Source organism: Nylanderia fulva, unplaced genomic scaffold (assembly GCF_048542155.1).
Source record: "Nylanderia fulva isolate GAGA-0341 unplaced genomic scaffold, ASM4854215v1 Scaffold136, whole genome shotgun sequence".
NCBI lineage: Eukaryota > Metazoa > Arthropoda > Insecta > Hymenoptera > Formicidae > Nylanderia > Nylanderia fulva.
In genome coordinates this window covers 1-27,705 of record NW_028189580.1, presented here as the reverse complement: position 1 = coordinate 27,705, position 27,705 = coordinate 1, and the positions used below count along the sequence as shown (strand labels likewise).

The following is a 27,705-nucleotide window of genomic DNA, read 5'->3' as shown; positions in this document are numbered from 1 at the left end:
CGCAATATGATGATTTAATTGTCTAGCTTGTTGCCTTCCCTGAGCATGTCTTTGGGCATCAGCTTCGAGTCGTTGAGACCTTGCGTCATTATTTTCATTGACCCTCTGCTGATAATTTCTTTGAGCATTAGCTTCGAGTCGTTGAGACCTTTCGTCATCATTTTCATTGACCCTCTGCTGATAATTTCTTTGAGCTTCAAGTCGTTGAGATCTTTCCTCCGAACTCTCAATTTTTCGTATTTGTCGTAAACGCTTGCTTTCGCGACTAATTTTATATAAATTTCCGCCTTTTCTCTTTTGAGGCATACTTATCTGCGTCGTACCATATACAGCGTGTACGTAGGTATATTATAAATATATTGCCGTAATAATTATATCTATATTATCTATCTATATATTGTTGCGCCCCCGTGTTACGCCCCTGGATCTACATCTTTGTATCGGGTGATACTTTTCGCGGGATCAACTCTTTACGCCTCCGGGAGATCGTCGTCAAGGGAGTTGTTGTTAAACAACTAAGGGTCTTCTTCTGTTTTCGGGAGACATGACAGTTTTGGTCTAGCGGTCGCATCGTGCGGACGTTTTCCGAGACCGGAGCTTCTTTGCATTACGAATGCACTATTTGTTATATTTCATTGGTTTCGTGTATTGGTTCCTCATATTAAAGTTCATTTCCCTATTATGCGAGTGTCTTTATTTCGCGCGCGAGTGAGAGTGACTGTGTGTGAGTGACTGAGCGAGAGGCGTCCCGAGGACGCAACATTTTGGGGGCTCGTCCGGGATCAAAACCGAAAGAATCGCATCTTCCTGAGAGAACGCCAAAATGACGACTCAACATTCGCCGAAAGCGACGCGTTCCCGAACAACGATGAAGGAGATAGACGAGACGGATGCGTTGCAGACCGCACTGCGAGAACTACGAGAAATGCGGGCCGAACGAGAACATCAGCAAGCTCGCTTTGAGACTCTTCTCCGAGAGAAGGACGAACAGCTGCACCAGCTCGAATTGAGGATCTCCTCGCAGCAAACTAACCAGCTAAGTCTTTCTAATATAAGAGCTTCTGGGGATACACGACTGAATTTAGCTTGCGCGAGTACCGCGAGTGCCGCGATAGCCGCGATAAACGCGGGCGAGACGACCGGTGACTTTCGTGCGAAAACGGGCTTAAAACTGAAGCCCGATACATTCGATGGAAGGGTTCCGCTGCGGGAGTTCCTCTCCCAATTTCTTTTGATAGCCGTTGCGAATAATTGGGATGAGAAAGCAAAAATGATTACTCTCGCTGCAAATTTAAGGGGAAAAGCTCGGTCCGTTTTAGAAAATGTCGAGAATTTTGAAGAATTAACATTCGCGGAATTAAAATCAAAATTAGAGTTGCTTTTTGAAGACGGAAACTTGACGCAAAATTATTACTATCTTTTTACGACACGGAAACAAAAATATGGAGAGGATTTCGCTTCCTTTGGAGCCGAACTTGAGAGACTGTCGCGTCTGGCTTACCCCGAATGTCCATATGCGGTCCGCGATAAAATAGCATGCGCGCAATTTGTCTCGGCATTAATAGACGGGTTTGTCAAAAGAACCCTTCAACTGGAGGGAATTACATCCTTAAATTTGGCTATAGAAAGAGCTAAGGCCATAAAAATAATTCAGGGGGATAGTTTTGATAGAAAAAGAGACAATTTTAGTAATAAAGGAAATTACGGCAAAATAAGTCAAAATTATCAAAAAGGAGAGAGGAGCGACGCGCGAACCGATTCCGAAAAAAAGAAAAGCGAACGGTTTGACTCGAAAGGGGAAGCGCAAGCGAACAACTTTTCGGCCAAAGAGAAAGAATGTTGGTCTTGCGGGAAGACTGGGCATTTGCGTTTTCAATGTCCTGAGGCGAAGAAAAACTAGAGATAGTTGAATTTTTCGGGGAAAATTCAATTCTTACAGAAAACGCCCCGACGTCCAATTTTGTTGATCTCATTGATTGTAGTGTTAGAAGGACCTTTCTCTATTGTAAAGAAATTCAACGATGTGGTGTACTGCATTCAGAAGACACCCAGACATCGGAAGAAAGTAGTGCATGCAGATAGATTAGCTCCATTTTTAGATAGAAATATTGATTGTTAATTAGAAATAGTACAAAACTCAAATAAAGATTGCTAGGAATTGAAGAGTTGTATTTGTGTGTATATTTGTAAGTGCATTTTTTTAATTGGTGAATTTATTCTGCGTAAGGAATGTTTTCTTTTCTAGTTAGAAATTTTTAAGAAGAGGCTTGCCTGAGTTTTCGTTACGAGAGAATTCTCTGAGGAAGTTCCTGCGACCATTACTCATCGAGGGCAACTGGCTCCTTTCAATTGAGAAGACCGTCTCATCTTCAGAAGATTGGTCATTTGGTTCATCACGTTGAAGACTGTCCCTCTCGTGGTTTTTGATCCGTGGTTTTCCCACGAGACTGAAGGCAAATGCCGGGACAGAGACTTAGGGTGTTCACGAGGAACGTGGGGAGCACGGAAGATATTCCCCCCCTTTGGCTGACGATTCATGGACCATTTCGTTATCCTTTCGGGAGACGGCGAGTATAGTGAAACCGCGAAGACAGCAGGGATATCTTCTATCAACTCGACTGTTATAGGAAAAATCTGGCCAATTTTTCTTCAAAAAAACAGTTCGAGTACGGAGAGGAGGAGGGCGAAGCTCGGTAACCTGTAGCAGCAGCTAAGGGAGAGCAGGATTCGTCCGGACAGTGTAGACGCGAAAGGAGAGGGACCAGGCGTTTCGTTCGGTAACCTGTAGCAGCAGCTAAGGGAGAGCGGAGTATCGTTGGTGCCCTGATAGCAGCGTCAGAGTCCTAGGTCTTCAATCTCCGTGAGAATTGTCGGGACGACAATTTTGAAGAAGGGGGGCAGTGTTGCGCCCCCGTGTTACGCCCCTGGATCTACATCTTTGTATCGGGTGATACTTTTCGCGGGATCAACTCTTTACGCCTCCGGGAGATCGTCGTCAAGGGAGTTGTTGTTAAACAACTAAGGGTCTTCTTCTGTTTTCGGGAGACATGACAGTTTTGGTCTAGCGGTCGCATCGTGCGGACGTTTTCCGAGACCGGAGCTTCTTTGCATTACGAATGCACTATTTGTTATATTTCATTGGTTTCGTGTATTGGTTCCTCATATTAAAGTTCATTTCCCTATTATGCGAGTGTCTTTATTTCGCGCGCGAGTGAGAGTGACTGTGTGTGAGTGACTGAGCGAGAGGCGTCCCGAGGACGCAACAATATATAAGTACTGTCTGTCTGTCTGTATGACCAAGAATTATTTATTCATTAATTCATCGATTTTCTTGATAGAATTTTTCTTTTTCGTGCTTATTCTGTTTTATATTAATTCTTTGTATAAGCACAACGCAATCTTTTTATATAGGCGCACTGCAGCCTTTTTTACAGACGCACAGCAACCTTTTTTATAGGCGCACAGTAGTCTTTTTTATACAGGCGCACAGCAGCCTTTTTTTACAGGCGCGCAGCAGCCTTTTTTACAGGCGCACAGCAGCCTTTTTATATAATTTTATATATTTTTTTATTTATATATTATATATATATTTTTTATATAATTTTTATATAATTTTATATAATTTTTAAATAATTGAATTTAGAATATCTAAGAAAAAATTTTTTATATACGAAAAATCTAATAAAAGTGTAATTATTATAAAATAATTACAAATATTTAAACATATTTATTACAAATACCTATAAATAAAATAGCTACCGTCTCTCTCTCTCTCTCTCTCTCTATCTCTTCACTCTTCCTCTTCAACGTTTTAACTTCGTTTATCACTAACTTTCTTCCTTCGCCTACCACTAACCTTTCTCGTAAAGTTTTACGCCTTCGACTCCTTTTTTGTTGTACTAATTTTATTTATTATAATATTTTCTATTTTATTTGATCTATCCGTTATGACATTTAACGTAATTTAATATGAAACCAGCAACTTATATAATCATTTATTAAATGACTCACGTTAAAAAATCGAAACTCACTCCTAAAAAGTGATATTTACAAAATCACACCAATAAGTAATTTAAAAAAAATTTGTGTACGTGTTTGTGATTATGTGTGCAATTCGTGTAAATAAACCTTTAATTTGTATGCCTTGACCATAGTAACATTTAAATTCAATATTCTTATTTTATACAAACATTTCCTTAAACTTTTTTTAAATCAATGTGACACATAATACGGCTTAACCAAGATGTCTAAAGAGAGCAGCGAAAATGCATGCAGTTCAAATCAGCATAATGTAAGTAGATTTTAATTCTAGAGAGAGAGAGAGAGAGAGAGAGCGTGTGTCTTAAAGAAAGAGAGAGAGAGAGCGTGTGTCTTAAAGAAAGAAAGAGGGAGAGAGAGAAAGAGAGAGAGAGCGTGTGTCTTAAAGAGAGAGAGAAAGAGAGAGAGCGCATGTCTTAGAGAGAGAGAGAAAGAGAGAGAAAGAGCGTGTGTTTTAAAGAGAGAAAGAGAGAGAGAGCGTGTGTCTTAAAGAGAGAGAGTGTCTTAGAGAGAGAGAGAGAGAGAGAGAGAGAGAGAGAGAGCGTGTGTCTTAAAGAAAGAGAGAAAGAGTGAGGAAGGAGGAGAGGGGGAGAGAGAGAGGGGGGAGGGATAGTAAAAGAGAAAGAGAGAGAAAAAGATAGACATGTGTGTTTGTGTGTGTTAAAGAAAAAGAGAGAGAGAGAGAAAATGATTAATCTATTAATTTATCTATTTTTAGAATAACGGTAGCGAAGATTTTAATGCCGAAAATGATATATTGAACACAAAGGTACTACGGGAGTTGCAACGGCAACTGACCGCTGCTTTGGCCAAACAGCCACTACAACCTGAAGTGGCTGTTAATAATAATCCACAACCTGAGGTGGCTGTTGAAAATATACAACCTGAGGTGGTTACTAACATTCCACAGCCTGCAGTTTTAAAAGAAATGGAAGAAGATAAATTTCAACGTAAGTATCCATATTTATAAATATTTTTTTCTATTCATTTATCTATATATAACCGTGACCTACTTTTACATTTATGGATTAATTCCCTTATAATATCAAAAATCTATGTATATTCTTTTTACAGCAAAAACTAAAGCTCGATGGGCAAGAGCAGGACGTGGCCGTGAACGCAGACGTGGCCGTGGACGCAGACGTGGCCGTGGACGCGGAAATACTATATTATAAATTATATCAATATGTAAATCTGTATCATCTTTGTCAAAGCAGCAGACAGTTACTGTTATACCTATTCGTCTGAAATAAATTATTTTCGGCAAAAAGTGCTTCGCTACTTAGATTATTTTAAAAAAATATATAAAATATATCTGAAATATATCTTATCTTTTTCTTTAAAAAAGACACACACACGCACACGTTCTCTCTCTCTCTCTCTCTCTCTCTCTCCCCCCCCTCTCTCTCTAAGACACACGCTCTCTTTCTCTCTCTCTCTTCTCTTCTCCCTCTCCCCCCTTTTTCTCTTTCCCCCTCTTTCTTTCCCTCTCTCTCTCTCTTTCTCCCCCTCCCTTTCTCTCTCTTTCTTTCTCTCTCTCTCCCCCCCTCCCTCCATCTCTCTTTCTCTCTCTTTCTCTCACTCTCTCTCTCTGTCTCTCCCCCCCTCTCTCTTTTTTTAAGACACACGTTCTCTCTCTCTCTCTCTCTCTCTCTCTCTCTCTTTCTTTAAGACACATGTTCTCTCTCTTCCTCCCTCTTTTTTTAAGACACACGCTCTCTCTCTCTCTCTCTCTTTCTTTAAGACACGCTCAAATTAATATTAGATATTTGATACATATAGAGATATATTTTTAATAATAGATAAATATATACATAAAAATTACATATAATATGTACATTAGAAATAGATATTAAAAATTATTATGGAAAAAAATCAATGAAATAAATCATTATAAATTTATTTTTATATGTCAAATTTTATTTTTTCTTATTTTTTTTATTCTTCTTGTCATCATCACTTATATTTTTCCGTTTTTTATATTCTGTTTCTCCTTCTTCTTTTTTATCCTGTTGATTTTCAATACATTCTTCTTTCTGAATCTCTTGATTTTCAAATTCTATTAGTGCTTCTAATAAAATATCATCGAACCCATCTTCAAGCACTGAAATTTTTTTAAATTTAATTAATAATTTATTAAAAGATTTAAGAAATTTTGAATTAATTATTATTATTAATTTTTATTTACTGTTTCTAAATTCTTCCATTTCTCTTTGCCTTGTTGAAATTTCGTCCGTGCCGCTTTGTCCATCATAATGATTTATTCCATTGACTGTAACGGCTTCACTACTTATGTTATTCTAAAAAAATACATAGAATATATATCTACTATTAAATTAATAATCTCTCTCTCTCTCTCTCTCTCTCTCTCTCTCTCTCTCTCTTTTTCTCTCTCTTTCTTTAAGACACACGTTCTCTCTCTCTCTTTTTCTTTAAGACACACGTTCTCTCTCTCTCTCTCTCTCTCTCTCTCTCTTTCTCTCTCTCTCTCTCTCTCTCTCTCTTTTTCTCTCTCTTTCTTTAAGACACACGTTCTCTCTCTCTCTCTCTCTCTTTCTTTAAGACACACGTTCTCTCTCTCTCTCTATCTCTTTAAGACACACCCCTTATAGAAAAGTATTACTGGTTGGTCAGTAATTTATTACTGAAGTATTGTAATTTATTACTGGTGATTAGTATTTCATTCTTGTACTCTAATAGTTCAACTACTGACCTATGAGTAATAGCTAGTAATTTTAGTAATTTATTCTGGAATCTGAAGTACTGGTGCAAGTACTTCAATACTTGCATATGTAATGGTAAAATACCGAAGTACTGAGGGATACAGTAGTTCAGCTCAGACATAAAGTACTAATAGGATAAATAAGTATTTTCTCTAGTAATTCATTACTTGGTGTAGTACTTAAGTACTTGTAAAAAGGGGATTCAACTACTGGGGTAAATACTGAAATACTGAACTTATGTCTTTTTTACTGTTCTTAAGTTTTTAAATATCACAACCTATTTCTACAATAATTTAATACAATTTTGAGATAATAATTGTACAAACCTAATATATAAAAATATAAACCTAATATTATAACATGAAATAAATGATTGAATCTAATCAGCTGTTGCAATTATGATGAAATTAAGGTTGAAAAAAAAGAATGGTCAAATTTTTCTGAAAACATAAAATGTATTTCTCTTGACATAAAATAATACAATGACAAGATATATTAATAATTGAAAAAATGTTAAGATTGAATAAATATATTAAATTTTATTAAGAGAGTACATCAGAACATAAATATTTCTAATAAAATTATACTTTTGTTTAATTAAACTTGTTTTTAACTCTTATACTTGAAATCATTTGTTGAGGAATTTTATGAAGTGTATCTATCTTAGTCTCTTTCTAAAGAATTAATTAGAGGATATACGCATAATTTGCTATCATATGGTGTTACAACGCATTTGCACTGTATCATTTGGGGAAAAATAGCCATACATTCAGGAGTCATTTCCATAATGCTACAGAAAATGTTAGAAGAGACATTGATTGAGCGATTTTGACAAACAATATCATTTATTAAGTGAAGACGCATACCTAATAAAATGCATTTCATCTGATTAGATTGAAGAGTCTTAACTATAAGTACATGTGATATGGAGATTACTGTTTTATTTTATAAATAAACAATATTATTAATGCGTCTTTTCATGCGTTCGTATCCTTCCACATGAAACAGAATATTTTTGTAAATAAATCTACGAAACAAGTGAATTTGCTGATTTTGTATGTTTTCCTTTAAAAAGTTTTCCACAGCAACTTTTTGAATTAATGTTAGCGTAATATAATCAGGCTTACCAAATAATCGTATATGCTCACCATATGCTACGCAGTTATTAGATGTAAGCTTTCGAAAAGTCAATGCTTCGTACAAAGGTTTGGCAAATAATGCATTATTATTTGACAAGAAAAGTTCTGCACCCTTTTCTTTAAGAGATTGAAGTCTTAAATAAAATTTACAAATTTGCAGGGGTACTGCTTGAGAACTCCGAAACATCTTGGCTAATGTACCATTATAATGTTCATATGGAAAACAAGATACAGCCCACAGAGCTCCAAACTGTTTTACACTTTTAGGAATGTGGAGAAGTAAATGAATATTAAATTTCATAAGTTGAGGTGCATTGTATACGTCTTCTATATTTAAAACAAACTGTCGTATACACCTTTCTGCAATAGAGAAATCCTCTAATGAAATTTTTTCACGTAGAAAAATATGTACACTACATACAAGAAGAAACCAATGCTCGATATATTTTCTTGGCATTTCTACTTTATGTAAACACGGCAAAGAGTAATATAATAAAAAGTTTTTCCATTCAGAAGCTTTCCATAGTTTACATTCTGTAATGGACCGAGGAGTTTTAGTAATTTCACTTGGTGGCTTAATAGAACAAAGGATGGCATCAATTTGTTTTAGCTTAATGTCTGATCCGATATAGAAAGGTTCCTTCTTATTTTCTCCATTTTTCCACCACTCCACCATAGTTTTTACAACACCAAGTAAAATACAATGCATGTAATCAGGCACAAAAGATGTTATTATATTAAATAAGGGAAGCAGAAGAAGGACAGATGCATCCTTTATTCCATTTTTAACCTTTCCAGTTTGCATGACAGTTTTGGAATCTTGCACATGTTGTTCGTGAGTTCGTAATTGTTCTATATCACCACGATAAATCCTTGCTCTTCCACGACCAACTTCACACTCCTCTCCTTCATTCAGACAAAAAGAACAGCCTTGTTTACCTCGAAATGTTTTTAATTTCTGAAGCAATGGTCTTGCTTGAGAATCAACTGAGGCTATGAGAGTGTGAACTTTTACTTTAGCTTTGTCTTCAGAGCCTGGAACGACATACTCTAATCCTTCATTATGTAGCATACTTAGTTCCTCAACAAATGGTTTCAAGAATATATTCATGTCAGGTTTAGATCCATACCATAATCCGCAGAGTAAAACATTTTCTTTACGAGCTTGAAAAGGCAAATTATTTACAGCTACCTGGATAGGCCATAAACTTACTTTAGATGATTTAAAAATTTGTACTCCATCAGTATTCCACTGTAATGTGAGATCTTTTTCTGAAATAATACCATCTTGTATTAATCTTTTATATACTTCGCCACTGTGAACATCGCTTTGACCACTTATAAATCCTTCTTGAAACATGGAATGTATACGATCATTTTGAAGTAGCCGAATCAATTGATCTTGTAATGGAATTTGAATAAAAAAGCATTGCTGCGACTTTAAATCATCCATTACACATATCAGTCCACAACTGCAAATTACTTTATTTGTTTCCAAGAAATTAACTAAACTCTTGCAACCAGAGCAAAAGAAATGTGTTATTATATTAGGTGGCTTAGGAAATTTTTGAATGAGTAAATGTAATGATTTATGTTCCTGTCTTGGAAGATGACAATCTATGAGATTTATAAGAGATTGAAGGGCAATATCAGACAGTCCAAAACGCATAGCATAGGTCATAATTAATAATTCACTTTCCTCTCTTGTAATGTCACAACCCTCATATAAGGGTTTCCTATCTGAATTGATATGTTCAAAATTTTCTGTTTGAAATATGTCTTCATCATCTACAAAGTCTTCGAAGACAGTGCCATCATTATCAGAAATGCTACTATCTTCTGAATCAGTGTCAATGTAATCACTATTATGTAGGCTTATTCCTTCCTTACTGTCATCATCACTTTCTTGCATTGTGAAATACAATCTTTCTTCACTTTGTTCAAGGCTCTGCTGTTCGAATTCATCTTCATTGTTAAAAGAGCATTCTGAATTCTCCCTACTGTCAAAATATCTTTCACTAGGATCCCAGTCCATAAGTTCATCAATGTTATCCGATAGTGCATGCTGAAAATAAGTTTTTTTAAATATAATTATTTAAAATTTCTTTTCAATTTCTACAACTGATAATATAACATCATTATACAATTTTATTTTAAATTGTTAAATTAAAAAAAAGTTTATTGAAGAATGTTTTTCGTTTATTCTGTATTACATTAATTTGTAGTTATACAAATTTAATCAATGCTGATACCTATTTTATATCCTAATCCTACAAAATCACCTATTTTATTATAATAAATGATATTAATATAAGACTCATAAATGATAATAGTATAAAACTAATATATAATTGATATAAATAATTGATAAATAGAAATATTTTATTTTAAATTGTTAATATTTCAAAATTGTAAAAGTAAATTTAAGCTAGTTTTATTTCGACGTCCTTATTTTTTCATTATTATTTATGACTTATTAATATATCGTTAAAATATTTTATTCTTTTTCTCGATAAATTTTAATAAAATAACTATTGATTCCTTATGTTTTCAATTACTTTAACTGATGAATTCAATATTTTTAAAAATGATATGATTGAGAAAATCTATCCATTATATATTTTAGGCGACCAGTTTCTAAATGATATAAAACCAATTATAATAAAATAAAAAGAAATAAAAATATCAAATAATAACCAACATCAATCATTCATCAACGCATTGATAAAGAATTTAGTAGTCAATTTTAACTTAAGAAAATTTATAATGTTTATTAACCTCATTACGTTGAATAACTTGTCGACGACGAAGAGTTGTGTCGGGGATAGGAATATTTAAATCTTGAAGGTATTGTTTGTATGGACCTCGGCGTGACATTTCTTTTAATATAAAAGCAACTATTAATTAATAATTTTGAATTACGTTGAAATTGACTCGTTCAGGCTCGTATAGCTTGCTAATGCTAACAAGTGGCGTCAGAGCATTGGCCCATAGGGCCCGAGTGTGCCGTTTATTTTACGTATACGGTACTGCATAGCGCGCCACGCTTTCTTCAGTATCCATGCGCGGACATGAATTTTCTTGTAAGTGAAAAAACAATTGCCGCCACAGGATTATCATCTGCGTGACCGCGTGTGATGCGTTATACTGGTATCGCGATATTGCGATATTTCTATTGTCAAGCCACGCTGTTTTACAATATCTGCATCAATTGTGGTATTTTTACCGGTTGATATATACGCATCGTGGAAATTTGAAGAGTGAATAAGTGCAGTAATCATGTCTAATATAAAAAGTGCTGTGGAAACAAAATTGTCAGATGAGAAGTGTCTCGTCGTGCAGTTTATTAATGAGAGACATAAACCTGTTCAAGTGGGCTTTCAAGCGTGGTTAAAAAAGGAAAATACAGAATCAGATTTGAGTCACCTCCTAAACTCGGAGGTGATCATTCGATGGCCCGTAGCAGAGGACATAAAATGTGCCAAAATGATGGAAAAAATGATTAAGAAGAAAAATATTACTTGGGAGGACTTGGTTGTAAGAGTGCGATCTTTGGGAAGTAAGTAATGATTTTAACATAATTTAACATAGAAGCTTAGAACATGTATATACTGGAAGGGGCATAGCGCATGTGTGCATGTGTGATGAGCTAGAATATATGTAAATATATGAGTATATTATCCTCTTGTGTAAATGCATTTATTTCGTACTAACAATAATAAATAGGTGTTGAGGACTTTTGCTACGTACACCAGATAGGTTATGCTCTTCCAGTTTATATGTTCTAAGCATAGAAGAGAGTTGCTAAATGTATACCAATTGCCTAAATAGTATATCTCGTCAATATTTTATAATTTTACTTAATATGACATTACATTTAATGACAAAAATATGAAATAAATGAGAAATGAGTAATACATATATACACAAGAATTTAACAGGTTATCTTGTCTTGTGCAAACATCTTGAAATATGAAATACAATTAATTGTTAATTCTTCAAAAATTTTTGTCGTTGATAATTATATATAATTAATGTATTTATGAAATTTGTACTGAATTTTAAGATTTTCATAAAAGAAGATTTATTGATTAAAAGTTTATTACATAAAACAAGGTTTATATATTATAGAATATTTTTCATGTCATTGTGTGTACATGTATATGTGTAAGTGGGGAAGGGGAGGGAGATCTTTTAACCACGCTGTGATCGGTGGCTGTGATCAATCGCAACGTACTCAAACGGGATGTGTGTACTCCCGTATGTATATATGTGTGTATATATGCAATTATTTCAAATGTTAGATAATACACGTTTTTCTAAAATTTATCGTCTTCAAAATTATACTATCATAAATTTTATTGTAAAAAGTATATGATATTAAAGTAAGTTAACTGAGTTTAAGCTACGTTAATGCAAACGCGGACTTCAGACTAATACGTAATAAATAATAATAAATAACGTTCTCAACTTTGCTTTAAGTTTTTGTTTGACAAAACCGCCGACAACTCTCCCCTAAATTTTATAAATATATATTTAAGCATAAAATAAATTTCAAAATTTTTAGTATTTACTGATATGTGCCAACACGTCAAAAATATTGAACTTTTTGGCGTGCCTAATCCTTCTCGAGAAGAGAGACGGAAACTTTGCCATAAGCCATCAGGCTCATCTAATCAAAGCCACACGCTTGATTTTAACTCATCAGAAGATGACAGTGTCAGTATCTGCAATTAGTATGTCTAATAATAATTATAATCTCTTTTTTAATTATTTATGTTTGAAACTGTACAGCTTGTTGTGTTATCGTAATAGTAATGCTGCTTTCTTTTTTATTTGATTTAAGTATAAGATTTGTTAATTTGTAAGTTTAACATGAAATTTATTCTCTGTTTAATTTTTTAACAGGAGCCTAATAAATCATTAAAAAAGCGGAAGAAGACTGAAACATCAAGTATTGGAAAAAGTCATAGTTTACAGTCGCCAATAGAAAACTTATCAAGAGATTTTATAAAAAAATCATCTCGGGTAAATTTAATATTGTCTTGTATGTTTGAAAAAAAAAATATTTTATCTTTTGCCTATGCAAAGCTTTTAATATTTAAAATTAGATGTGCATTAAAATCATATATGCATTCTTACTTTATTCTTGCTTTTTTTCAAGAAAAGTGAAATAAATTTCATATGTCTCTTACTTTAGGATTTGTATTTATTTCCAGATTGATTTAATAAATAATGAAGAGGAGAAGGAGAATGACGAAGACGGTTCTATGTTTAAATGGAGTAAAACCAAACTAATCGATTTAATAAATACTTTACAAATAGAAAACAAAAAGCTAAGGGAAGATAATGCCAGATTACGAGCATTAAGAGCTATTAACGAAGGTAAGATGTGCCTAGTGAGATGTAAATATCTGCTGTAGCTGTTGATCTTACTTTCCATTCTTTTGGTATCTGATTCTAGATTTACATAAAATGACTGCCATGTCATCTACTTTATTTAAAGACATGGATAAATTACGCAGGAACATTGATTCTCTACGTATTAAAGCTGATCAAAGTAGTAACAAAAACAAGAATAGTGATAACATTAATAATAATAATAATAATATTAAACTAAGTTATTTAAATAAAGATGAACAGAAGGAAAATAATATTAGTCACAATGCTGGAAGTACTTCGGAGATTGTTGAAACACAAAGTGAGGTAACGTAAATCTTTTCATACAATGATAAACTTTATTTGCTTTTTCTTTTGTATTTATGTACATATGTGCATGTATGTATATGTGTATGTTAAAATATAAAGTAATATTAAATATAAATTTATTATGTAATTCCTGACATAGATGATTAAACTTTAGCAAGATTATAATCTGGCTAGTAAGTACAACAAAATCTTTATAAAGTGTTAATAATTTAATATATTTAAAACTTTTTAAGGAATAATGAAAGAAACACACTAATTTTCATTTTAAAAAGTTTACAGTAAAGCTAGAATAATTTAAATAAGGAATGAGTTACCAGGATTTTGTTTTTGCCACTGAGAATGCTAAATAAATTTAATACAATATAAGGCAATAATGAACCGATAAATTTTATTTTTTGTTACATTCTTTAATATTGGACCGATAAACACAATCGAGTAAAATTTTCCTAATGCTTGCTATATAGTAATAAAGTTTTTTATCATTATTGATAGATTCTATTATTAACACCATATTGGATACTTTTATTTTATTAAGCACAAAATATACCGAAATAGTCTTCATTTTTCTTGTATGTTAGCTGTTATTGTCTTATTATACATATACCTATATTCCTACTACTATATCTTTGTGGTAATATAACTTGACTGCAAACTCAGAAACAGAAAAAAGCTTGATATACCACATAGGATTTTTTGAAGAACTTGAAGAGTAAACAATATATCAACATAACTGAGATTATTGAGATATTTTCCATGATTTTAGACAAATTCCATGGTCTTAGATAAATGATTATAAAAAGCTTGACCAATTATTGTACTTTATTTTCCAGAATTCACAGCAGCAGATATTATTAAGTATTGCTCATATAGAGCAACCAGAGAAGTTTCAGGCTAAACCATCAATTACTATAGTAAGTAGCAATATTTATTTCGTGACACATGATAATTTTATCATGAAATTTGAATAGATCTTTTTTAAATATGTACATATATATCAAAGACATTAGATATAGATAAAATGTTATTTTACGTCTATTTTATGTCTTTAAATATGTATATACATTTAGTAAATATATATATCTTTTTAATATATTTTCTTTATTTCTATTTTATAGGAAGATCTCACAGATTTTGCGGGAAGACAAGTACAGACCGAACAATTAAAAAGACTCAGTCGCAGCAAACTATCTTTATTCACAGCTTCTGTGATGGATCTAGTTTTCACAGATGAGGAAATGGCCAATTATAGTATGACTGGAATAATGAGCAATTTCTCTCGAGGAAAAACTAAAAGCCATGCAGAAGATGTGAAGGCCAAGCCAGAGCTGAATCCTCCTGTGAAAAACGCAGTGATGGGTAAGATATTGCTATATACTAATTGTTACAAGTAAAAATTTTAATATTCTCTTATTCTCAAAAAGCACTTTTTGTTTAGTAAAAATTATTTTTAATTTCCACAGAATACATTCTAAAGGAATTTGATTGTCCTACAGAAGGGCCATTAAACAAGGCTGCAATAGCAGAAATTTTTAAAGCAATTAAAAGTAAATTAAATAATAAATCAAATATATGGCGTAACAAAAATAAACAAATATCAATGGGACCTGCAGTTATTCAATAACAGCAAGCAAGATAAAAAATGGAAGATTCTGCATAAGAGCGTGACCTACAAATAGTAAAAAATATATCAATATATTCTTATATTTTCTTTAATTTTATATTTTCTAATTTTAATTGTCTTAATAAACGAGATTTGGATTATTTATACTTATAACGTTCTGAAATGTAATATTTAACTTTCAATTTTATTTTTTCTATTTTTAATTGTCTTATTTGGATATATTTTTGTAACGTTCTGAAATATAACATTTTACTTTCAATTTTACATTCTTTATATCAATTTTAATTGTCTTGGATTTGGATTAATTATACTTGTACGGTTTCTAAATGTAACATTTTGCTTTCAAATATGTAATTCATTTATATATTATATAATAAAATATAGTAATAAATTGAAACAATGTGTTTTATGTATTAATAAATATTAATAAATTACTATAAATACTAGCAGTATTATTTCTGGGGAGCACTGCCAGTACTTTAGAAATATAGAGTATTAATGAAATATCAGTAATTCGATATTACTCTACACTTCTCAAGTACTGGCAATACTTCGCCAAAATAATACTGCCAGTATTTGTAGTAATTTATTACTGATCCCGGTAATCCAGTAGTACTCAGTATTTCTGAAATACTGGTAGTACTCCGCCAAAATAATACTGCCAGTATTCGCAATAATTTATTACTGAATACTTTTTAGTACTTTCAGTAATACTTTTCTATAAGGGGACGCTCTCTCCTTTCTCTCTCTTACTCCCTCTTTTTTTAAGACCAACGCTCTCTCTCTCTATCTCTCTCTCTCTCTCTCTTTCTCTCTTTCTTTAAGACACACGATCTCTCTCCCTCTCTCTCTCTCTCTCTAAGACACACGGCTCTTTCTCTCTTTTCTCTCTCTCTCTCCCTCTTTCTCTCTTTCTTTAAGACACATGCTCTCTTTCTCTTCCTTTTCCCTTTCTCCCTCTCTCTCTCTCTCTCTTTCTTTCTTACTCTCCCTTTCTCTCTCTCTCTATCTCTCTCTCTAAAATTAAAATCTACTTACATTATGCTGATTTGAACTGCATGCATTTTCGCTGCTCTCTTTAGACATGTTGGTTAAGCCGTATTATGTGTCACATTGATTTAAAAAAGAGTTGAAGGAAATGTATATATAAAATAAGAATATTGAATTTAAATGTTACTATGGTCAAGGCATATAAATTAAAGGTTTATTTACACGAATTGCACACATAATCACAAACACGTCACACAATTTTTTTAAAATTACTTCTTGGTGTGACCAAGTCAATAAATGCGTATGCACATGGGTGCATGGGTGGATAAATAGGATGATAAAAATTTGTTAAAATCATAGTAGCCATCCCCGACAAAGTTTGAGTACAAATTTCGAAAAAATCTGTGAATAAATGTGTGAATGCGTGGGTGGAGATATAACACTTAAAAAAACCACATCGTCACCATCTCCACAAAATTTGCAACATTTTGGTACCAATTTAAAAAAATCGGTTCAGTTCATAAATATGCGATTGCGTAAGGTGGGTGCGTGGGTGAAGGCGTAAACTTAAAAAAATAAACAGCAGTTTTCTCGGAAAAATTTGACAACATTTTGGTCTCAATTTTGTAAATTTGGTCATAAATGCGCATGCATTTGTTGTGAATGCGTGGGCGGGTGCGTGGGTTGAGATGTAACACTTGAAAAACCGCATCGTCGCCATCTCCAAAAAATTTGCAACATTTTGGTCCTACCAATTTAAAAAAAATCGGTTTCTAAATATACATTTGCGTGGGTGGGTGTGTGGGTGAGGCGTAACTTAACAAATAAAACAGCAGTTTTCTCAGAAAAATTTGCAACATTTTGGTACTAATTCGTGAAAATTGGTCCATAAATGCGCATGCGTGTGGGTGAATGCGTGGTGGGTGCGTGGGTGGGGGTGTAACACTTGAAAAAACCGCATCGTCGCTATCTCTCAAACAATTTGCAAACATTTTGATACCATGTGATGTGTTCAGAAATATTGCAAAAAAGAAACATACCCTCCTCTGAGGAAAAAAAAAAATTATAAAAAAAAAACCCCACAGCAGCCACCCCCGAAAAATTTGCAACATTTTGGTACCAGTTTCACGAAATTGGTCCACAAATGCGGAAGTAGTTCGCGTACATACATACAGACAGACGGTGCTTATATATAAAGATTAGCTTTTCGGACCGCGCGAAGCGCGGTCCTCAAAGCCAGCCTTTCTATTCGGACCGCGCTTTGCGCGGTCCTCATATAGTCTATATTAAATCCGTTTATAACACAAAAATTAATTCTTTTTTTTGTATTACCGCCGAACTACTTCCACATTTGTTGTTCGACTTTCACGAAAATTTATACCAAAATAAATGTTTAAATTTTTTTGTGGATGACTACTATGTTATCTATTTCTTTCTCCCAGATCTTTTATTTTCTTTTTTTAAGACACGCTTTCCTCTCTCTCTCCTCACTCTAAAACACACGCGCTCCCTCTCTCTCTCTTTAAGACACATGCTCTCTCTCTCCTTATCTCTCTCCCTCCCTCTTTCTTTAAGACACACGCTCTCTCTCTCTCTCTCTCTCTCTCTCTGTGTATGTGTGTGGGGTTTTTAAAGTTATTACGCTTTCACCTACGCATCCACCCACACAATCGCATATTTATGAACGAATTTTTTTAAAAAATTTGGATACCAAAATGTTGCAAATTTTTGGCGACGATGTGGTTTTTTTCAAAGTGTTACCACCTCCACCCACACGCATGCGCATTTATGGACCAATTTTCACGAAATTAGTACCAAATGTTGCAAATTTTTCTGAGAAAGAAGCTGCTTGTGGTTGTTTTTTTAAGTTTTATCCCACCCCACGCATGCAATCCCACGCAATTCACACATTAGTTTACACATTCCTTTTTTGAATTTGTAGTTAAAATTTTGTTGGAGATGGCCTACTATGAGTTTGAACAAATTCATGCCACCATTTGCATACGCATTTATTGACTTGGTCAACACCAGAGTAATTTTTAAAAATTTGTGGTACGTATTTGTGATTATGTGTGCAATTCGTGTAAATAAACCTTTAATTTGTATGCAATTTTCACGAAATTAGTACAAAATGTTGCAAATTTTTGCAATCACAAACATGTACACAAATTTATTTAAAATTACTTTTGGTGTGACCAAGTCAATAAATGCGTATGCACATGGGTGCATGGGTGCGTGGGGTGGATGATAGGATGATAAAATTTGTTACAATCATGTAGCCATCCCCAACCAAAACTTGAGTACAAATTTCGAAAAAGTCTGTGAATAAATGTGTGAATGCGTGGGTGAATGCGTGGGTGGATAAACTTTAAAACAACTACACAGCAGCTTTCTCAAAAAAAATTTGCAACATTTTTGTACCAATTTCGTAACAATATTGGTCCATAAATGCGCACGGCGCGTGGGATGATGCGTGGGTGGTGGATGGTGTTTGTTGTAAACAATTGAAAAACCACATCGTCGCCATCTTCAAAAAAAGTTGCAACCTTTGGTACCAATTTTTAAAAAACGGTTTATAAATATCGATTGCGTGGGTGGGTGCGTGGGTGGAGGCGTAACCTTAAAAAAATAAAACACCAGCTTTGTCAGAAAAATTTTGCAAACCATTTTGGTACTAATTTCGTGAAAAATGGTCATAAATCGCAAGCCGCGTGGGTGGGGCGTGGGTGGATGGTGTCAACACTTGAAAAAACCGCATCGTCGCAATCTCCAAAAAATTTGCAACATTTTTGTACCATTTCGTAAAAAAAATATTGGTCCCTAAATGCGCAACGCGCGTGGATTGATGGCGTGGTGGAGGCGTAAACTAAAAAAAATAAAACACAGTCGTCCTCAGAAAAAAGCTTGCAACATTTTGGTACTAATTTCTTGATGAAAATGGTCCATAAATGCGCATGCGTGTGGGTGGATGCGTGGGTGGAGGTGTTACACTATAAAAAACGCATCGTCGCTATCTCCAAAAATTTTGCAACATTTTGATACCATGTGTTCAGAAATATTGCAAAAAAAAATTTTTTTCGCAAAAACATACCCTCCTCTGAAGAAAAAAAATAAAAATAAAAAAATTAAAAAAAAAAACCCACAGCAGGCCACCCCCGAAATTGCAACATTTTGGTACCAATTTCGAGACAATCGGTCCACAAATGCGGAAGTAGTTCGGGCACGACAGACAGACAGACAGACGGACGGTGCTTATATATATAGATTAAATTAATCCCTCTCTCTCTTTCTCTCTCTCTCTCTCTCTCCTCTCTCTCTCTATCCCTCTCCTCCTCATATTATATATAATAATATAATATTATAAATAATATTATGTAATATAATCATTTTTTGCAGTAAAACAGAAAGCTCGATGGGCAAGAGCCGGAAGAGGTACCAATTTAAAAAAAATCGGTTCATAAATATAACGATTGCGTGGGTGCGTGGGTGGAGGGGTAAACTTAAAAAAATAAAACCAGTAGTTTTTCTCTCAAAAAATTTGCAACATTTTGGTACTAATTTCGTGAAAATTGGTCCATAAAATGCGCATGCGCGTGGGTGGAATGCGTGGGTGGGTGCGTGGGTGGGGGTGTAACACTTAAAAAACCGCATCGTCGTTATCTCCAAAACAATTGCAACATTTGATACCATGTGTTCAGAAATATTGCAAAAAAAGATTAAACTACCCTCCTCTGTAGAAAAAAAAAAAAAATAAAAAAATTAAAAAAAAAACCCCACAGCAGGCCATCCCCGAAAAATTTGCAACATTTTGGTACCAGTTTCACGAAAATCGGTCCACAAATGCGGAAGTAGTTCGCGTACATACATACAGACAGACGGTGCTTATATATATAGATATATAGATATATTATATATTTAGGAAATATTATACAAAGAATAACATCAATATATATTATAATTCATTCATCAATATTTATTATATGTATATTATATATAATCAATATTTATTATAACTCAATCAACAATTTAATTGCAATGTACGTGCAAATGCAACATGCCTTATACGTAGAACATTATATTGATGTTATATATATATATATATATATATATATATATATATATATGTATATATTACTTTTACGAAAACTTTGTTTCGTTGCAAATGTACGCAGTAACATCCGCGTATGGCTCTTTACGCCTTTCTTGCGATTTAAATTTATATTTAATATAATACAAAGCCGTAATTTAATCTTAGTTGTTTATAGACGCCGGCGAATAGGCGTTATTTAGAGTATATATAAGCAGAGAAGAGTATAGAATCAAAGAGTCTAAATAGCTCAGTTGGAAGAGCAGTCGCCCGGCAAGCGAAAGGTCTCGTGTTCGATTCCCGATTCAGCGACTTTCGGATCTATATTTTTCTCTCGCATTTATTTATTTATTTCCGTAGGGAGGTTAGGGGGTTTTTGAAATTAAATCTCAAGTATGAGATTATTTCAAATTTTAAGTCTTGGTAGTACACCGAGAATGATACGTGCCTTGTGCACGGTTTATTTCCAACGAAAACTTAGTTTCGTTGGAAATGTACGCAGCAACATCCGCGTATGGCTCTTTACGCCTTTCTTGCGATTTAGATTTATATTTAATATATTATTTTTATTTTAGGTTTGCTGGGATATACATATATATTGTTACGTCCGTGTTATACTACGATTCCTGAATTTGTCTACGAACATCGAGTCATCGAGTCTTCTATGAGATCTACGAACATCGCGTTGTCAATGCGTCATCAAGGGTTGTTGATCAACAACTGTCGTCTTCTGAGTTCGAATTCCAACTGTCACGAGCGGACGTATTCGGCTTTCGTTCGATAATTTCCCATTTTCCCTTTATTGTATTTCTTCTATTCAATACCTTTTAATAAAGGTCTTTCGTTTCCCCAAATACGAGTACAATTTCTTTCACGGTTCGCGAGTGAACGACGTCGCGTGTCACGGTTGATAGCAATATATCGCGAAATCGGATCCGCGGACGTAACATTTTGGGGGCTCGTCCGGGATCGTACGGGCGACGAGCTGTAGTAAACGGACTTTTCGTGTGTGTATGAGTGAGACAACGAGTCGTTCACTCGCGAACCGTGAAAGAAATTGTACTCGTATTTGGGGAAACGAAAGACCTTTATTAAAAGGTATTGAATAGAAGAAATACAATAAAGGGAAAATGGGAAATTATCGAACGAAAGCCGAATACGTCCGCTCGTAACAGTTGGAATTTGAACTCAGAAGACGACAGTTGTTGATCATGTTCTTGGTTTATTCTCCGAGGGTAACCCGATCTCAGGCTCCGCTTCGAGCAACGACCAGCGCGACCAACGAAAAAACTCCAGAGCGAGCTCCAGAGCAAGCGGATGCATTGCAAGCGGCGTTGGAGGAAATCAGGCAGCTGCGAGAGGAGCGTCTCCAGCAGCAGGCCCGTTTTGAGATAATGCTGCAACAACGGAATGAGGAACTGCGTCGCTTGGAGGAGAGATTCTTCGTGCGAGAGCGAGATCAAGGAGAAAATTGAGCAGAAAATCAGCTAATGACGAATTCAATTGATGTGCACTCGCTCCGTTTCAGTGGCTAGTAACTTTTTGTTACTAGACGCACATGTTTGGAGCGCGTAGTTTTATACTGACCCGAGTGCGGTTACTTGCACTGACCTGGGTGCGGTTATAAACACTGATCCAACATAGTGCATTTAGTAACTTCGGTGCCAGTGCCGTGCAATATGCGACTTGTATTTGACAAGAGAGCAGAGAGAAACCTATAACCTATAACCTAAAGTAAAACATTAATATATTTAAACGAGTTTTTGCTTTTTGCGCATTCTGTTTGTTCTCTGTTTCAATGTAAGTTCTGTTTTTTTACAGTTTTGATTACATCAAGTTCCCAAATATTAAAGAAAAAAGCACGAGCTTGAACCATCCAAAAGAAGGAAAGTAAAACATTACAAAGTATGTAGAACAAAAATATAAGCAATTTAAGATTTTTTACTTTGTTTTATATTTTATACTTTATATTATTAATTACAAATTTTAAAAGATAAATTATGGATACCTGTACAGAGAGTACCAGTACCAGTACTAAAGAGAGGAGCAAACTAAGTACTTGGTGTGAGGAAAGTACACGTTTATTATTAGATAAATATGAGCAATATTTACCTGTAGTTGGGCCAATGAAGCAATTTAAATGTAAAAAATCAATGTGGATACAAATATCAAATGATATCGCAACAGAATTAAATATTGTACAAAGCAGTGTGCAATGTGAAAATCGTTATAAAACTATTTTAAAACGTAAAATGCAATCTGTTAGAGGCAATCAACAATCAGGTGCAAAACGAACAAAAGTGGAATTCGAAGATGAATTAAACAAGATAAAGGCTATTTATTGATGATAGTGTAGAACCTGAGATATTGCAAAGTTCAGGAAAACTCATTGAAAAACATAAAAAAATAATGAATAAAGAAAATACAATGAATTGTAGAGTCGAGAAGACAACAAAAAAAAGTCTATAAGTGAAAACAAAGTTACAAGTATTTCACTTTTGTTCGTTTTGCATGCATTCCTGATTGTTGAAAGTTTAAGTAGTTACAAGTCGTTTCTTCTCTATAGTTTAAGTAGTTACAAGTCGTTTATTGCACATTCAAAATGATAAAGAGGAAAAAAAAGAAAAGAGACATAAAGAAAAACTAGAAATACTACGTAACTTTATGACAATCTTTTCAAAAAGCAATGATACGATTGATTCAGATGGTGAATAGAAACAGAGTGTACTTTTCTTACTTGACTTTGAAATGCTTTAATTATGTCTAAAAATTTAAGTAGATACAAATTCTAAAACTTTTATTATAGTTTAAAATACTCCACTTTTGTTTGTTTCTTCTCCAAAGTTACAAGTATTGTTTTGTTTGTTTTGCATGCATTCCTGATTGTTGAAAGTTTAAGTAGTTACAAGTCGTAGTTTAAATAACACAAAAGACTTATTATATGTTACTTAAATCACATTATGTGATATAAAGAGTGCTTATATATATATATGCAATTGTTATATAATGTAAAAAATAATTTATGTAATGGCTGCTTTCAGTTTTGTTTCTTTGCATTATATATAATATATTATAGTTTCTGTTATAAAATAGTTACAATATTAAATAATTTTATGTTAATTTAGAAAACATGATTTCAGTTTAAAATTATTTCAAGTTTACTTGTTTAAAGTGCATTAATATAAAAGAAATTATAATTTTTAAAAGATCTTCTTTACAACAATTTTTTTTAACTAAAACAATGTTTATAAGTGCGATATGTGCATTATATAAAAAGCTTATCTATATTTGAAAGTAACAAAAACAGCAACTTTCACCTTTTATCTTCTTCTGAAGCTTACATATTATGCTATCTTCAAACATTGTGCTTACTAGTCAAATATTTATTAGATGATTGTGTTTTATTTGATTCAAATAATATTATCATGTAAATACAAATTATCTCGCTATAATTACACTATTTGTATTAGATTTGTATTTGTATTTATTAGAAAATATTTGTCGAGGAAACACATTGTTTAAAGCCGCATTTAAATAATGGAAATGCATATTTATAATACATCATATGTTTGTAGTTGTAGAGCACTGTTGTTGTTTAAAAAAGTTTTCTTTAAAATGTTAATTTAAATATTTTTAATTTTAAGTTTATATAATTATAAGTAAAATAACTTTTCTGTTTCGTACAAAGTTTGATTTATGCATACATTTATATTATAATAAATTAATTTGTGTTACATATTAAAAGCTAATAAATTACAAATAATGTCTCTTTTTATCTCACCCTCTATTCTATCGTTCATATTCTGCTCATTATTGATATGTGTTTCATTATATTCTTCATTCTCAACATCTAAATCTAATAAGTAATCGTTATTCATAATACATATATTATGTAACACACAACAGGAAATAATAAAATTAGCAGAACGTTTAACTGTAATAAAATCTAATTGTATTAATTGCCTAAATCTTTGTTTTAGTAATCCAAACGCATTCTCTATTTTAACTCTTGTTGTAGACGATTTGTAATTATAATTTCGTTGAGCAGCTGTAAGATTACCATAATCTCTATATGGTGTTAATAAATATTTTCTTAAAGGATATGCTGCATCGCCTAATAAGTGATAATCTTCTGATATAGTTTTTATTTCATCGCTTAAAAATGATAATCTAAATATTCTTGCATCATGTATTTTACTGGGAGGACGTAAAAACATCTAAAAATAATTTATTGGCATCACAAACTCCTTGTAATGTCAGAGATGGATAATCATGTCTATTAACATAAGTGCTTTTGATTTTATGAGCAGGAGTTCTAATCTTAATATATGTTCCATCGATACATCCAATAACTCCAGGAAATCCACTTATCTAAAATAAAATAGTTTTGTGTTCGAAAGATATTTTAAATAAAATAAATTTTACATATAAATAATATATTTTTAAATTAAGAGTTTAACTAGGCTCTGTAATATAAATATAAATTTAACATATATAAGATAGGCAATAAGAGCCAAATCGCGGATGACAGTGCGTTATTCTAAACGAAACTAAATTTTTTCGTTAGAATTAAATACCTGTGCACAAGGCACCCAATTTTACTTGGACACGGCCAAGATATAAAATTGGAATAATCTCTACAAGAGATTTTTAATTCCATGTATCCCCTATTCCCCCTAAAGAAATAAATGCGAGAGAAAAATATAGATCCGAAAGTCGCAGAATCGGGAATCGAACCCGAGACCTTTCGCTTGCCGGGCGACTGCTCTTCCAACTGAGCTATTCAGATCCTTTCGATTCTATACTTTTCTCTGTTATATATATTAATGTTGGTAAATAAACGCCTTTAAGCCAGCGTGTATAAATTAAGAGTTTAACTAGGCTCTGTAATATAAATATAAATTTAACATATATAAGATAGGCAATAAGAGCCAAATCGCGGATGACAGTGCGTTATTCTAAACGAAACTAAATTTCGTTAGAATTAAATACCTGTGCACAAGGCACCCAATTTTACTTGGACACGGCCAAGATATAAAATTGGAATAATCTCTACAAGAGATTTTTAATTCCATGTATCCCCTATTCCCTCTAAAGAAATAAATGCGAGAGAAAAATATAGATCCAAAAGTCGCAGAATCGGGAATCGAACCCGAGACCTTTCGCTTGCCGGGCGACTGCTCTTCCAACTGAGCTATTCAGATCCTTTCGATTCTATACTTTTCTCTGTTATATATATTAATGTTGGTAAATAAACGCCTTTAAGCCAGCGTGTATAAATTAAGAGTTTAACTAGGCTCTGTAATATAAATATAAATTTAACATATATAAGATAGGCAATAAGAGCCAAATCGCGGATGACAGTGCGTTATTCTAAACTAAACTAAATTTTTTCGTTAGAATTAAATACCTGTGCACAAGGCACCCAATTTTACTTGGACACGGCCAAGATATAAAATTGGAATAATCTCTACAAGAGATTTTTAATTCCATGTATCCCCTATTCCCCCTAAAGAAATAAATGCGAGAGAAAAATATAGATCCGAAAGTCGCAGAATCGGGAATCGAACCCGAGACCTTTCGCTTGCCGGGCGACTGCTCTTCCAACTGAGCTATTCAGATCCTTTCGATTCTATACTTTTCTCTGTTATATATATTAATGTTGGTAAATAAACGCCTTTAAGCCAGCGTGTATAAATTAAGAGTTTAACTAGGCTCTGTAATATAAATATAAATTTAACATATATAAGATAGGCAATAAGAGCCAAATCGCGGATGACAGTGCGTTATTCTAAACGAAACTAAATTTTTTCGTTAGAATTAAATACCTGTGCACAAGGCACCCAATTTTACTTGGACACGGCCAAGATATAAAATTGGAATAATCTCTACAAGAGATTTTTAATTCCATGTATCCCCTATTCCCCCTAAAGAAATAAATGCGAGAGAAAAATATAGATCCGAAAGTCGCAGAATCGGGAATCGAACCCGAGACCTTTCGCTTGCCGGGCGACTGCTCTTCCAACTGAGCTATTCAGATCCCTTCGATTCTATACTTTTCTCTGTTATATATATTAATGTTGGTAAATAAACGCCTTTAAGCCAGCGTGTATAAATTAAGAGTTTAACTAGGCTCTGTAATATAAATATAAATTTAACATATATAAGATAGGCAATAAGAGCCAAATCGCGGATGACAGTGCGTTATTCTAAACGAAACTAAATTTTTTCGTTAGAATTAAATACCTGTGCACAAGGCACCCAATTTTACTTGGACACGGCCAAGATATAAAATTGGAATAATCTCTACATGGAATTATAAATACATGGAATAATAAATCAATACATGGAATTAAAAATCTCTTGTAGAGATTATTCCAATTTTATATCTTGGCCGTGTCCAAGTAAAATTGGGTGCCTTGTGCACAGGTATTTAATTCTAACGAAAAAATTTAGTTTCGTTTAGAATAACGCACTGTCATCCGCGATTTGGCTCTTATTGCCTATCTTATATATGTTAAATTTATATTTATATATTACAGAGCCTAGTTAAACTCTTAATTTATACACGCTGGCTTAAAGGCGTTTATTTACCAACATTAATATATATAACAGAGAAAAGTATAGAATCGAAAGGATCTGAATAGCTCAGTTGGAAGAGCAGTCGCCCGGCAAGCGAAAGGTCTCGGGTTCGATTCCCGATTCTGCGACTTTCGGATCTATATTTTTCTCTCGCATTTATTTCTTTAGGGGGAATAGGGGATACATGGAATTAAAAATCTCTTGTAGAGATTATTCCAATTTTATATCTTGGCCGTGTCCAAGTAAAAATTTGGTGCCTTGTGCGCAGGTATTTAATTCTAACGAAAAAATTTAGTTTCGTTTAGAATAACGCACTGTCATCCGCGATTTGGCTCTTATTGCCTATCTTATATATGTTAAATTTATATTTATATATTACAGAGCCTAGTTAAACTCTTAATTTATACACGCTGGCTTAAAGGCGTTTATTTACCAACATTAATATATATAACAGAGAAAAGTATAGAATCGAAAGGATCTGAATAGCTCAGTTGGAAGAGCAGTCGCCCGGCAAGCGAAAGGTCTCGGGTTCGATTCCCGATTCTGCGACTTTCGGATCTATATTTTTCTCTCGCACTTTATTTCTTTAGGGGGAATAGGGGATACATGGAATTAAAAATCTCTTGTAGAGATTATTCCAATTTTATATCTTGGCCGTGTCCAAGTAAAATTTGGTGCCTTGTGCACAGGTATTTAATTCTAACGAAAAAATTTAGTTTCGTTTAGAATAACGCACTGTCATCCGCGATTTGGCTCTTATTGCCTATCTTATATATGTTAAATTTTATATTTATTAATTAAAAAAATTAAATTTAA

The 27,705-nt window shown here is 33.4% G+C and overlaps 1 protein-coding gene and 1 long non-coding RNA gene across 2 annotated transcripts; both read left to right on the top strand.

Annotated features, from left to right (window-relative positions):
- Positions 1 to 12,294: 12,294 nt before the first annotated feature.
- On the top strand, positions 12,295 to 21,782 carry LOC146724362 (uncharacterized). Its single transcript, XM_085479977.1, has 9 exons — positions 12,295 to 12,619; positions 12,809 to 12,928; positions 13,120 to 13,285; positions 13,365 to 13,606; positions 14,440 to 14,520; positions 14,725 to 14,965; positions 15,070 to 15,153; positions 20,883 to 21,069; positions 21,500 to 21,782. Exons 1-9 carry the CDS (start codon positions 12,479 to 12,481, stop codon positions 21,780 to 21,782), a joined length of 1,545 nt encoding a protein of 514 aa, XP_085336103.1. The 5' UTR covers positions 12,295 to 12,478.
- Positions 21,783 to 21,988: 206 nt separating this feature from the next.
- On the top strand, positions 21,989 to 23,332 carry LOC146724361 (uncharacterized). Its single transcript, XR_014924097.1, has 3 exons — positions 21,989 to 22,041; positions 22,129 to 22,212; positions 22,324 to 23,332. It is a non-coding gene; the product is annotated as an uncharacterized LOC146724361 (long non-coding RNA).
- Positions 23,333 to 27,705: the final 4,373 nt, after the last annotated feature.